General features: G+C 45.4%; 1 protein-coding gene across 1 annotated transcript; it reads right to left on the reverse strand.

Moving 5' to 3' along the window:
* Nucleotides 1–8,221: 8,221 nt before the first annotated feature.
* nptx1l (neuronal pentraxin 1 like) lies at nucleotides 8,222–11,726 on the reverse strand. The gene is made up of 5 exons (XM_047572948.1): nucleotides 11,105–11,726; nucleotides 10,740–10,947; nucleotides 9,931–10,175; nucleotides 9,670–9,849; nucleotides 8,222–9,379 (listed from the first exon to the last, which is right to left on the reverse strand). Exons 1-5 carry the CDS (start codon nucleotides 11,549–11,551, stop codon nucleotides 9,158–9,160), a joined length of 1,302 nt encoding a protein of 433 aa, XP_047428904.1. The 5' UTR covers nucleotides 11,552–11,726; the 3' UTR covers nucleotides 8,222–9,157.
* Nucleotides 11,727–12,824: the final 1,098 nt, after the last annotated feature.

The raw sequence follows: 12,824 nt of genomic DNA on the forward strand, positions 1-12,824 counted from the left end.
TGAACATAATGGACAGGTTCAAGTTTAAATTTCACCTGGGGACTGAATAGGGTCTTGGCTAATGGCGGGGAAATATGCAGCCTTGTGATTGGCTCAGTAGCGATAGGGGCGTGGCCGCTTACTAAGCGATGTGCTAACAGAAAGATAACGTCTTCTGGCTCCGTTCATCCCTTTACTAAAATATGTTGGGTTCATAAATATATGTATCTAAGCAACCAAATATTTTGGGACCCCCTGAAGTACCGCCACTGAACCCCTAGGGGGTCACGGACCCCCTGTTGAAGACCTGCGATTTAGTGCAAAGATGTAAATTATGAAAAATCTTCTCCAGGTTAATGACTGAATATGTTTCAGTCTTTTTTTCCACCTGCCATTGATGCATCTCACTGGATTTATTCCTGCACGGTGTCTTGTCCTCAGATCTTTGCTCGTCTCTTTCTAAGTTTATTCCTCTTAAATGCTAATCTCACTATGAACGTTGGAAAGAACAAACTTCTTCCCTTTTGCAAATGTAAAAAAGCTAAAAAAAAAAAAAAAGAGTCGGGCGCTGAACCAAAGGACGATTGCCAGGAGTCTCTGGCCATTAATCTGTCCTGTCGCCCCTATGGTGGAAAGAAAGAGGATGTACAGACCACACACGTTCAGCCCTGCAGAGTTTTACTTTCAAGTAATAGCTGCTGTGTTGGGGCGTTCGTATTCTCATCATTTGATGGTTTAGAGTCTGGATGCTTTGCTCCAGTGATTCTGGTCTGTGAGGATTTTAACAGGGATGTTACTCGAGCCACCTGCCGTTTGTGTGTAACCGATGTTAGAGCTGCGTTTAAAAGCGACATTTAAAGCGGCGCTGAGCTCAGAGACAAATCTGATTTGGAGGCTTTAGGTCGGATTTGTTTCTCCGACGAGGAAGATGATGTAACTCCAGCTTGTTTTGTTTTTTGACTGGTCCCTTTGAGCCTTTTACAGCAAATAAAGAAGATCGGTAACGCGCACGCCTATCGCGTTGCTAATGATATACGCTCTGCATCCCCAGTGTGGAGTTTTTAATATGTCTGTAAGGTCGACTGTAATCTAAACGCGAAGCAACGGAAAATAATCTCCCCCCACGAGAAGTAATTAAATACATACTCATGCGGGAAAAACTTCAAGGAAGCGTTAAAGAAATAGAATAGTTGGGTTTTTTGTTTGTTTGTGCGTGTTTTGGACTTCCCTCGAGGAAGAATAGCTTTGTAAATATTTGGAGTGAGGATCAGTGGGTGATGGGACGGGGAGGGAAATCAATTATTCATTGGGGGGGCATCACCCAGACAGCTGCTGAGATTAAGGACAAGTATGGACGGGAGCGCGTCTCATGTATATTCTGTTTTCACCAGCCGGGCCGAGCGTCTCGTGTCTCAACCAAACAACCAGCGGCCAATTATAAGCAGCTTTGGATACACAATGAACACAGAGAATCACAAATGAAGAGTTTATCTGGACAACGAGCAAAACTTTGGCTTTTTTTATGGAGATTTAAAGGACCAGTCTGCAGGAGTTACTGCCACCTAGTGGTGGAGGTGGAACCTTTAAGTTAGTAAGAGAATCATTTACTTTATATTGTACGTATAGTGTATGACTCCACCTGATACCCAGTTAGTTCAAAAAGTCAACTAGCAGCCTGAGAGGACACCCACCTGTCAATCAAAGCAGCCACGCCCCTTAATTTTGCATAAATTAAAGTCTTGCACTAGAAACAGGAGTCCAAATTTCCTATAGTGGACTTAGACCTTCATCCCGACTGCCCTCATCCTCTGTAAGTCGACTTGGCCGCATGTTTCATTTCAGAAAAATGTCACTTTGGGAGGCGTATCAGCCTGAAACCTGCACAAAACCACCTTCATATTTAAGAACAATCCTTAATCCAGTCCTTTAACCAGCCAGGTTGGTTATACTAGTGTAGCCTGTGCAGTGGAGAAGTATAGAAATCATCCTCATACTTATTTAATTAGGTTTAGTTTAGATCATAGCACATTATAGAAGTTACACAAAATTAGTAAATCATGTTAATGAGTTTAGTTTATTTAGATCGTTAGCTGTTAACTTACTGGGTCCACACAAAATAAAATAGAAAATAAAATCACAGTCTTATGTAATATAAAACAAATCAGTCAAATCACAAACTATAATGCACAATTACTCCAGTATATTTTTGTCAAGTATGTGGAGGTGAAGATGAGGTGAGGATCCAAATAAAATGATTTAATAAACGGAACAAAAAGCAGGATAATCCAAAAGTCCAACAAAAGCAGAGGAATGTAGAAAACCTGGAGACAGAAAACCTGGAGACAAGGACGATGTGGACAAAAAGGATGCGACAGAGAACAAAGGGAAAAAGGCAGAGCTGTAGATACACAGGATTAATGAGGAGAAACCAATGAAACACAAGGAGGCATCACAGCAGACACACAAAATACAACAGGAAACTCAAAACATGATCACGAATAAAAGACAAAGACACAACCACGACAATCTTAAGCTAGTTTTTGATTCTTTTCCTTCTCTTGATCTGTTACAGGTGAGTTGTTCCAAACCAGCGTAGCTCCGTACATCACTGATTTCATCAATGCATTAGAGTTTGATATATGCAGAGTAAAATGAACCAGATTTGTCCGTCTAGTGGAATCGGTTTCTGCATCTGTTACTGCAGTGGAGGGAAAGACAGGCCGCTTTATTCTGGACTATTTGCATTTTCCTCAGATCTGTCGTCGCTGCGTTCGAGCGGCACTTTATCACCGAGTAAATGTTACACAGAACAGAAGAGAAGAACAGAAACAGAACGTGGGACCATTTAGAAATGAGACAGGTGAGACAAAGTCTGCTCTGAGAGGACGAGGGAGGTCAGGTGGTGTCCAGAATTCAGGGGCGTGGCCTCTTTGAGTGACAGGTTGCTAGCGTCTTTGTGAACTAGCTCTGTGGATGTGGAGGCACGCGCTGCCATGATGGATATAAACTACAGTAAATGGTTCTGTTTACCATCATTACTCTGATCTACCTTCTGATTGGACGACGGAGCCTCGGAGAAGATACGAAAACTTGGAAAGAGTAGATGCACTTTAGCGTCGAAAAGAAATGATCCCATAAAACTCCCTAAATGATGCTAAACTCTATATTTATCCCCACGAAATAAAGTCTAAATCCGTCTGATCTGGCAACACTGAAGACGAGTGGGATTTTGCTGATGGACTTTTACTGATGAGGGTCATGTGACGCTGGTTTGATTCGTCCCTGAGCTTTGACTGTCAGGTTCATCCCAGTTCTCCTTCCTACTACAGAATTCTTCTGCTTTTATAGATGCAGTTTTTCTGGAAATGATTCAACAGATCACCTGTATCATCCATCATTTTTCCTGCAGCACATGTGTTTGTTTGTTTTCTAGACCTGTTGTCCTCCTGAATGTCTCTCCAGTCGTCTGATGAGACATCACAGATGGTTTCTGGACATGCACGGTTCCCAGAGGATGAATCTGAATAATCTCTGACTGTAACTGAGCATCCAGTCAGATTTTCAGTTTATGACCTGGTGTCTGCAGAGTTCATACATCCCCCATCAGACTACATGGGTTTACCGAACACTTTAACATGGAGCTCTGCAGAGTGGTTCCTGTTAATGGAAGAAAAATGCAAATGCACGACCTCCAGACTCTCTCCTTCATCTTCATCACCTGGAAGTGCCTCTTAAACCACCCTCTCTGGGTCACGTCCTCACAGGCGACAGCGGCAGCAGAGAATCCTCCTCTAAAAAGCTCGATAATTACCCTGGTGTGATGAGTCCGTGTGGACGAAGACTCAAATAAAAGGAGCCGGTTACGCCGGGACGAGAAGTCGCCTCATACCTGACCTCTCCTCAGAGTTAATTGGAAGCCAACACAAACCAATTAGAGCTCAGGAAAAAGGGGGCTGCGGAGAGGTCAAGAGGCTGGAGCTGCCCAATATATTCCTGACAAAATCTGGGGCAAGGTTTAGGTCCAGGAGGGGGGAAAGAAGAGAGGAAGAGGCCGGGTGGATTTCTAACGAGGAGGAGGCGGCACGTCCGTCCAGCCTCCGTCTGCACGGAGACCGGATGCACTCGGTGTCTTTTAGGGTTTTACGACACTCTTAGAGGTAGAAGCTCTGGCTCGGTGCACAGCTGTGGGATAAATAAAGGATTATCTTCACCGTGGAAACAGGAGGAAGGTTCAACAGTACCTCATTTAGTCTCTCCCCACTGTGTCAGCTGTACCCTGCCTCAGTAGTTCCCCACTGGTTCCATACTAATCTAAAAACAGAATAAAAAGGATATATGAGAAAGTGCCCCCCCTCAACATTTTCCACACTTCTGTATAAACTGTAAGAGGAGTTACTGCTGGAAAAACCCAAAAATACTTCATGCAGTGGTTCCACTTTAACGTTGAGCTATCGGAGAATTCATGATACAATCCTGAAAACTCAACTTTAAAGTGGAACCGCTGCATGAATTCAAGTGTTTCTGCACAGAAATGGTTCAAACTGTTGGCAGAAGTTTTGTGTTTTCAGTAAAGTGAGCCTATATTACATATCAGTGAGGTGCACCTCTCGGATTCCAAGTGAATTTCAGTGTCAGATCCATCCATTGTCTCGTATACGACGGCGATGAACCAACGAGCTTCGTGAGGAGCTCATAAAATGAGTTGTTGTTGCTCATCAGGCTGGAAAAGGTTATTTTAGCCTTTGAACGGTGCAAACGACGTCGTCTGTGTAGATTCCCATCACGGTGTTTCTGATCCTGGGATCCTGAGCGTCTCTGGTCTCCACGGAGACGAGACCCCGACCTCTGACGTGTCTCGGTGGCTTCCTGTAATGGAGCTGAAGTTAGTCCGGCGTCTGGGGAAAACCTGTCGATGTGGAGAGTTCCTCAGGAGCAGAGGATGGAAACCAATTTGTGGGACATACAACCCGACTGTGGTGGGACTTCATGACCTCGCTAACAGCGAACAGGGAAGGACCCTCACCAGAGGAGACCTATGTCCTCTGCAGGGACGGACACGATGTGTCGGTGCTTCTGAAACATCTGGATAAATGTGTCTTTGTTCTGGTTATTGATTCTTGAGCTGCTACTAGAGGAGTTTGTGAGAAGTTTAAACTGGAAGAAACTTCCCGTCAAGACAAAAGAAAGTCCAACTTTTGGTTCTTTTAAAGTTGAACTCAAACGTTGGATCCAGCTCAACCAAACCTGGGAACGTTCTTCATCGAGCTCCTAATGTTTCTACACTGTTTTTATATATTTGTCTTTGTGTCATAATGTCTGTACTTGTCTGGGACTGCAGATGAAATTAGCATTCAATGCTAACTCCAGCATATTTATTATACATCATGTATGTTCTGACTGAATAAACCAATAAATAAATGAAGATGTTGTTTGTGGAGTCTTCTCTCTCTTGATCTTCTCGGTTTCAACCTTCAGATCCGGGTTCTTTCCTATTTGTGTCTTTACTGAGTTTAACAGTTTAACGGGTTAAATTGACGGAGAACAGAAGCAGAAGGAGGAGGATTTCTGCTTTTATTTATTTCTTGGGATTAAAGTAAGAAGGCTGATTTGATTCGTCTTGTTTTGTGTGTTTGGTGCAGTCTCAGTGGGAAATAACACGTGTGGATTAATGTCGGCTCTGTTCCATTAAATATTCCAGTAAGTCGTGTCAGCTGAACCAGCAGGAGCCTCCCTAAGTGGAACGCAGCCGTCGCTAATACATCAAGCTTTCCCCTAATGAGATGAGTCAGGGCGCCGCTGTGGTTTGGTGGTAAAATGTTTCGCCCTACGTCACGTCTTCATGTTGAAACATTGGTGCTTTTCTGGCCATTTTATTCATAGTAGCTACAGAATTTGGTCTAAACTAACGTTCAGAGCTGAAACCTCTGGTTCTAGTTCATGTATATATGTATATGTGTGTTCTCTTAAATGTAGAAAGAACATGGATCCTCAAGGTGAACCGAACCTAACGGGCTGATGTCTTCTCCTCTACTGCCCTTCCAGCATCCCACCTCCTCCCCACCTCCTCCTTTGCACCACCTCTATCCAGTACCGTGATGTTGTATTGTCATGATCTGAAACTCTGACTATTAAATTACTATAATTATCTGTTTTCAGCCAAAACACTTTATTTTGCATTTGATTCTACATGTTAGCTTCAGTCAGACGTACGTATCTATGACAGATGTGTGTTTATCTTGTTTTTCCAGCCTTCCAGCTTCTGCTTTCTTTACTCTTTGTGAGCAGAAACCGAGTGAATCTGAGCAACTGAAAGATAAAAAACTATTTGAAGAAGTCACCAGTTTTACTTAAAAGGTTCTCAGTCGCCCAGGTCATTGTGGATCCACAAAAAAAATAAAAAACGAAGCTGCAAAATTTGAAGAAGCTCCTTAGACGAGCAGCCAAACATCTAGAAGAAACTGATGATCTGAAACTCTGACTATTAAATTACTATAATTATCTGTTTTCAGCCAAAACACTTTATTTTGCATTTGATTCTACATGTTAGCTTCAGTCAGACGTACGTATCTATGACAGATGTGTGTCTATCTTGTTTCTCCTGCTCTCGGTTCTACCCGACCGGCCTCGGGCAGATGTTTCCCTTCATATGAGCTGGTTCTGCTCACGGTTAAAAGGGAGTTTTTCCTGCCACCGTCGCCCTCTGGCTGCTAATATATATATTATAAATATCATTAAATCTCTGCTTCTCTGGTTCTGTCGAGTTGTTCTTTGCTGCTGCAGAACCCTCACGGTGGTTTGTGAAGACCAAGCAGATGTTCTCGTCCTGGGTTTCCACAGAGCAGAGGATCCCTGAACAGAACCATAACGCCAAAGGTAACTTGTGCAAATAAAGTTTCATTTTGACAAAGTGATCCTGACTGAATTTTAGTTTAAACTAAACTGTAGTTGCCGTTTGTCGTGTTTGTGCAAGTGTCAGTTTCCCACATAAGTCTTGAGCTGATGCTGTTTCCACACGACCAGACTGAAAACCAAGATGTGTCGCTGTTGTTCTGCTTCCTGCTTCACTTTCAACACTGGCTCTTGTTGCTGCGTCGCTGCTGCATTCGGTTACATTTCTGAGGAGGAGCCTCAGTTTCTAAGTCTAAACTGTCTATTAGACATCGTATGAACCCGTCTGCAGGTAAAAGTCGGACGTCACCGGGTGGGTTAATGCATCAGAAGAGGTTTCACTTCAGCCATCGTGGATTTTGTGATATTCGTTGGTTCGTTCAGTTTCAGAAAACTCAGTTCAAAGCAAAGCTACAATAAGATTTTCAGTAACTGAATTTGTGCAAAAAATTTGTTCTTGTTGCTGCTCTTGTGAATTTTTTCCAGTCAGGGAATAGAAGTGACATATTATTAACATCCAGCCTGAGATGGACCTGCAGCTCACGGCTGACAGAACCTCATTTAGCACAGACGCTGGAGCTGAGTAGGACGGTAGGACGGTAGGACTGTGCTCTGTCAACCAGAGCAAAGGATGCAACACAGCTGGACTCACTGTGTCACTTTAACAACACGTCTGCAGATAAAAGCCTGGAGCCTTCATGGGGTTTGAGTTAAAGGTTTCTGAGGTGATGAAACTCAGAAATTCTGAGTCTGAAGTCTGAAGTCTGAGGTCTCTGAAGCCGCAACAACATTCACCGAGTTTGGGTTCAGTCTTAAAACTACATTTTTTGCAGTTGATGTTCTCAACAATTCACCCAGATATTTTTCCAGTTACTTTGAAAAACCCTTCCAGCCTTCCAGCTTCTGCTTTCTTTACTCTTTGTGAGCAGAAACCGAGTGAATCTGAGCAGCTGAAAGATAAAAAACTATTTGAAGAAGTCACCAGTTTGACTTAAAACATTCTCAGTCGCTCAGGTCATTGTCTATCCACAAAAATAAAATATAAAACAAGCTGCAAAACGTGAAGAAGCTCCTTAGACGAGCAGCCAAACATCTAGAAGAAACTCTGATGATCTGAAACTCTGACTATTAAATTACTATAATTATCTGTTTTCAGCCAAAACACTTTATTTTGCACCACATCTGGCACAGAAACTGAACATCTGGCCTGAGTTTTAGTGGAAAACATTCATCCTCTTTCAACCTGGATTCAAAAAAAAAAAAAAAAAGGTCGAAAGAAGTTCAACGTGCAACACATTTTATCTCATGTAAATAAATAAATAAATAAATAAATAAATATATGTTAACACCTGCGTATGATTCAAGTATCACAATTTATTACAAAAACTAGAACTTTTTTTCTTTCCATCTGTCGGTGCTGCCATGCTTTAAGCATAAACCAATACAGTATAAAATCTCAACCCAAACGTCAAAGATCATAGATGCTGACGCAGCATTACAGAAGTTAAGACATGCTGTTACTGTACAGAGAACATTCCCACTGAAGAACAAGCATCTGCAGCCCCGGCCCCTTCCACGCAAAAGCCCCACGCACCAAACACCTCTTTAGAGAAACGGATCTACGGGGAAAGAAACACCAACACGCTGCGGATGACGATGGATGTGCTGAGATCTCCCTCCACAGCCCAAGGCACTCAGGCTCGCATGTTGGCAAGAAAAAAAACAACCTAAAATGATAAAATTACACGCCATTCTTCACACAACATCACGTCAAGCGGGTGGTGGCAGAGAGAGAAGAGTGACAAGAGAAACGACGGCGTCTCCAAGGGCGCATTCCGGTTTAAGAAAGTCCGCTCGGCCCCTTTTCTTCACAGTGAAAATCCCTGGCAGTCGAGACACCAAACACAATTTTTGAAGGAGTCATTTAGTTGAATCGTGTGACATCTGTTCCCTAAAAGCTGCCCTCCCTCCCTCCCTCCGCTCGGTCGCTTGTTCCTCCGCGAGCGGCGGCGGCCTCCGCTCCGCGCTGCGCGGAGACGCGTCGCCTGAAACCACGGACGCGCGCCCGCAGCACCCGCAGCATGTGTCTCTGTCTTCACTGTCCCGCTCGAGAATCCTGCGGAAAATAATCTATCAAATGATGTTTGTTTGTTTTATTTTTTTTTTCAAATATCTCTACCAGCCCCGGGAGTGTCCCAGGAGTCTGAAGTCGTCCGTCCGGACGAGGCGCCGTGACGCCAGCGGTGGCTTCGGCTGAAACAACAAACCCCCCCATCGTCTCCAACGCGGCTCAGTTGAGCTGGCGACAGGCCTCAAACGTCCACTTCGAGGCGCCGCCGTAAATGTCCAGGCTCGTCTCCATCCACGCGAACACGTTGCCCACCTGCGCTTTGCTGCTGCACGTGGCCAGGTTGTAAATCTCCCCCACGGATAGTTTCCGGTCCCAGATGTGGAAGTTGGCCAGGTCACCGACGAAAGCCTGCGTGGCGTCGAAGCCTCCTCCGAGTGTGTCCTGTGGAATGAGAGGAAACATTAGAATCACGTCATTAAACCTGGATCTTTACTGAAACTTCTTTACAAATGTCACAACAAATAGAAGATGTGGATTTCCAGGCTTGTTAGTTGACTGCGTCTGTACTGTTCCTCTTCTATTTATACATTCTGCATATTTCCTCTATTGTTCTATTTCTTTCTGACCCATTTTTTATTCCTTCTACGTGTGATGTTGTTTCCTGAGCGGATGAAACGCGTCGTGTTTCCTCCCGTGAGGATCTGAGGAGGGTTTAAAGTCTGCGCGTCTACCTGCTCTTGGCCCAGGATCAGCAGCCCCTGAGGTTTGATGGGATGATACGGAGCCAGGTTTTCCCCGCTGCCCCTCTTCACGCCATCTTGGAAAGCTTCCCAAACCCCGTCCCGCGTGGTCCAGGTCACGCAGATGTGGTGCCACTTCCCGTCGTTGATGAGAAACGGCAGCTTGGCGACCTTTTCCCAAACACAGGACTCATCAGACACAATCTAGCTTTTTAAATTTCCACTTTATTCCCTCTTTCTCTTGTCTCATACCTTGTCATTTATCAGGATCTCCATCGGGTTGTTCCCCCACTCGATGAGGACCAGCTCGTTGGCTTGTCCCGGCACCGCGTAGGAGAACGGTGTCCCCACCCCGGGGGACGCGTTGGACTTGAGCCACATGCACACGGTGAGCGCGTACATCTCCGGCAGACTCTTCTTGACTTTGGCGTACATGTAGTTGGTCCTCAGCGGGAAGGTGAGCTGGAACTTATCCAGCGGCCTGTTTTCCCTCTGACCTGCGGGAGAGGAGACAGAAAACACGTTTTTATTCCTGTCAAACACACGGACTGGACGCGTCCCGAGGATTTATGCGGAATTATAGGTTACACAAACAAATCCACGCTCCAGATTTGCTTTAATCTCGCGTTAAATCCATCAGAGGAGCCGTGACGCCTTTAACCTTCATCTCTTGTCTCCTCCTCCTCCTCCATGCGCACCTCTCTCTCTCTCTCTCTCTCTCTCTCTCACCAGTCAGTCCTCTCCTCTTTTCTGCTGCTGCTGTTTGTCCAGGTTTTAGAGTCTGTGTCCCAAACGCAGAGCGCACGAGTTGTCACATGGGAACATTTGGAAAAGGTTTAATCTGCAGGAATTAGAGCAGGCGCTGCCTGCACCGCGCTGCTGCTGCAGCTTTTTGTGGATGAGTGCGACATTAAATGGAGGGCTGAGGTTATTAAAGGCTACAGAACCAAACTGGAGAGAGGGGTGGGGGATTAATTGAAACCACTTCTTGTTGATGGTTCCTCTCCATTGTTCCACCAATCACCCCCCAGGCTCCGTGCTTTTCTTTTCCACGGACCTACCTTTCTCCAGGTCGGTGATCCTCTGGTGCAGGGAGGTGAGGGTGGACTCCACTCTCCCGCGCTGCTCCGTCTCGTTCCGGAGTCCGGGCTTCCCCTCCTCGATGCTGTTCACCCGGGACAACACCTGCTTCTCCAAGTCGTCGATTTTACTTTGGAGCAGATCTTTGAGGCTGTTCGCCTGCACCGAGTTGTTATTTCTGCTGAATTGCTGTAAAAAGAGAAAAAAAATAGAGAATTATTCCTGTTGAACTCTTATTTTGATACGTAATTCAGATTTAGATCTGATCTGAACAGCGTTTCGTTCTCGTTATTGGCGCAGTCTTTGCGCAGAGTCACTGAAAGTGTCTCCGGGAGCAGCCGCCTACCTCCAGGTTTTCTAACCTCTGCTTCAGCGACTGTAAAGTCTGCGACAGTTGCGTCAAAGTGTCCGCGGGGCCCCTCGACACGTCCCCCATCGTGTTTTTGGTGCCCGCCTCTTTCCTCCGGCCCCCGGGCCGCGCGTCCCCGGGCTCGGAGCCGCTCTGGCTCTCGCACCGGGCCAACTTTGAGGTCAGCTCCCTGATGGTCTCCTTCTGGTTCATGATCGTCTCTTTCTGCTGCAGAACCGTCTCCCGCAGCTGCATGACCGTGTTCTTCAGGTCCTCCCCCGGCACGCTGTTCTGCAGGGTGGCCGCGCATATGTCCATATCCTTGGGCACGGAGGTGCAAATGAACTGCGTCTGTCCGCCGCCGAAGTCCTGAGACGAGCTCTCCAGGAGCGCGCAGGACAAGAGGAAAAGTCTCCAGTAGGTCCCGCTCTTCGTGGCCCGCATGTCTGCGCCTGTGCTGCGTTCGGTTGCGCTTGACGAGCTGCGGCGACTTTCTTTGCGCGTGTGTCCCTCTCGCTGTTTGTACTCCAGCCTGTGCGAGCGCAGCCGCTTTTATACGACGTGCGCGGTTCTGCGCAGAGCAGGTTCACTGCATCACGACCGGAGGGGAGGGAACCGCGCTGCTGCGCTCCGGCTTTTAAACGGCTCCACGAGCGGCACCTCGTTGTTTTTTGTGTTTTTTTTTTTTTTTTGGCTTCCACGCGTTGAATCTTTCATCATTTCGACTATTTGTCATTTCTCGCCGTGTATTATTCATGTGGAAAGGATTTGTAGAAGCTTTATTTGCGCGGTGGGTGTCAGCGGAGCAGCTGCGTTTATTTTGTTTCAGCCACGATGGAAACACGCACAGTTACACACACACTTTAACACACACACACACACACACACACACACACGCTGTGATCCGGGATCAGAAGTTGCAGCAGTTTGTGGTTGACAGAGTTACTTAGATTCAGCTTCTCTCTCTAAAAACCATTTTATTCATCTATTATTCACAGTTTTCTCTTTTTATCTCTTTTAGTGTTTGATTAGCGTGAAAATAAATGAACTGAATGTGTGATGAAAACAGACCCAGTGTATTTCTTACAGGTTAAATCTATGATCTTTTAGATCATATTTGATGCACAGGGTTCATTTGTTCTTTGTATTCGTATATTTTCCCCCCGTTTCTTTGCTTGTACCTGAGAAACGACAGTTTTTCCATTAAATGAGGTGATGAATCAGTGCATTAAGTCTGAGGTGCAGACGTTTATTGTCCTGAGGACGTTTGACGTCCTTCAGTTGGAAACAGAACAAAGAAACGCTGTGGATGAAGGAGCTTCCTGAGGTTAGAGTCTCTCATACGGGTGGAGCTGAACTTCTTCATCATTAGAGCTCATTTAAAAACTGCTAAACCCGCTAGGAGCTTGGTTTGTTATTAGTAGGAGGGAAGCACGGGGAGGAAATGGAGCATCTGAGAGCTTTAAAGGGATCAAACTCACATATCATCACTTCTTCTTCTTAATATGTCTCCTCATATATGACATAACTCTGCACTGTTCACTGATTGTCCTCTGAGCCTTTATTCTGAGGATTACGGCCCGTTGGTCTGATAAAGAGACTTTTAAGAGGAACCGGACGTTTGTTTTTTTTATTATTTCTATTATTAAACTCCTTAATCCAAAGTCCATGGACGTTTTTGGATGTTGTGGAAAATAAGATTAAAGGTGGAAGGAAA

Source organism: Mugil cephalus, chromosome 20 (assembly GCF_022458985.1).
Source record: "Mugil cephalus isolate CIBA_MC_2020 chromosome 20, CIBA_Mcephalus_1.1, whole genome shotgun sequence".
Lineage (NCBI taxonomy): Eukaryota > Metazoa > Chordata > Actinopteri > Mugiliformes > Mugilidae > Mugil > Mugil cephalus.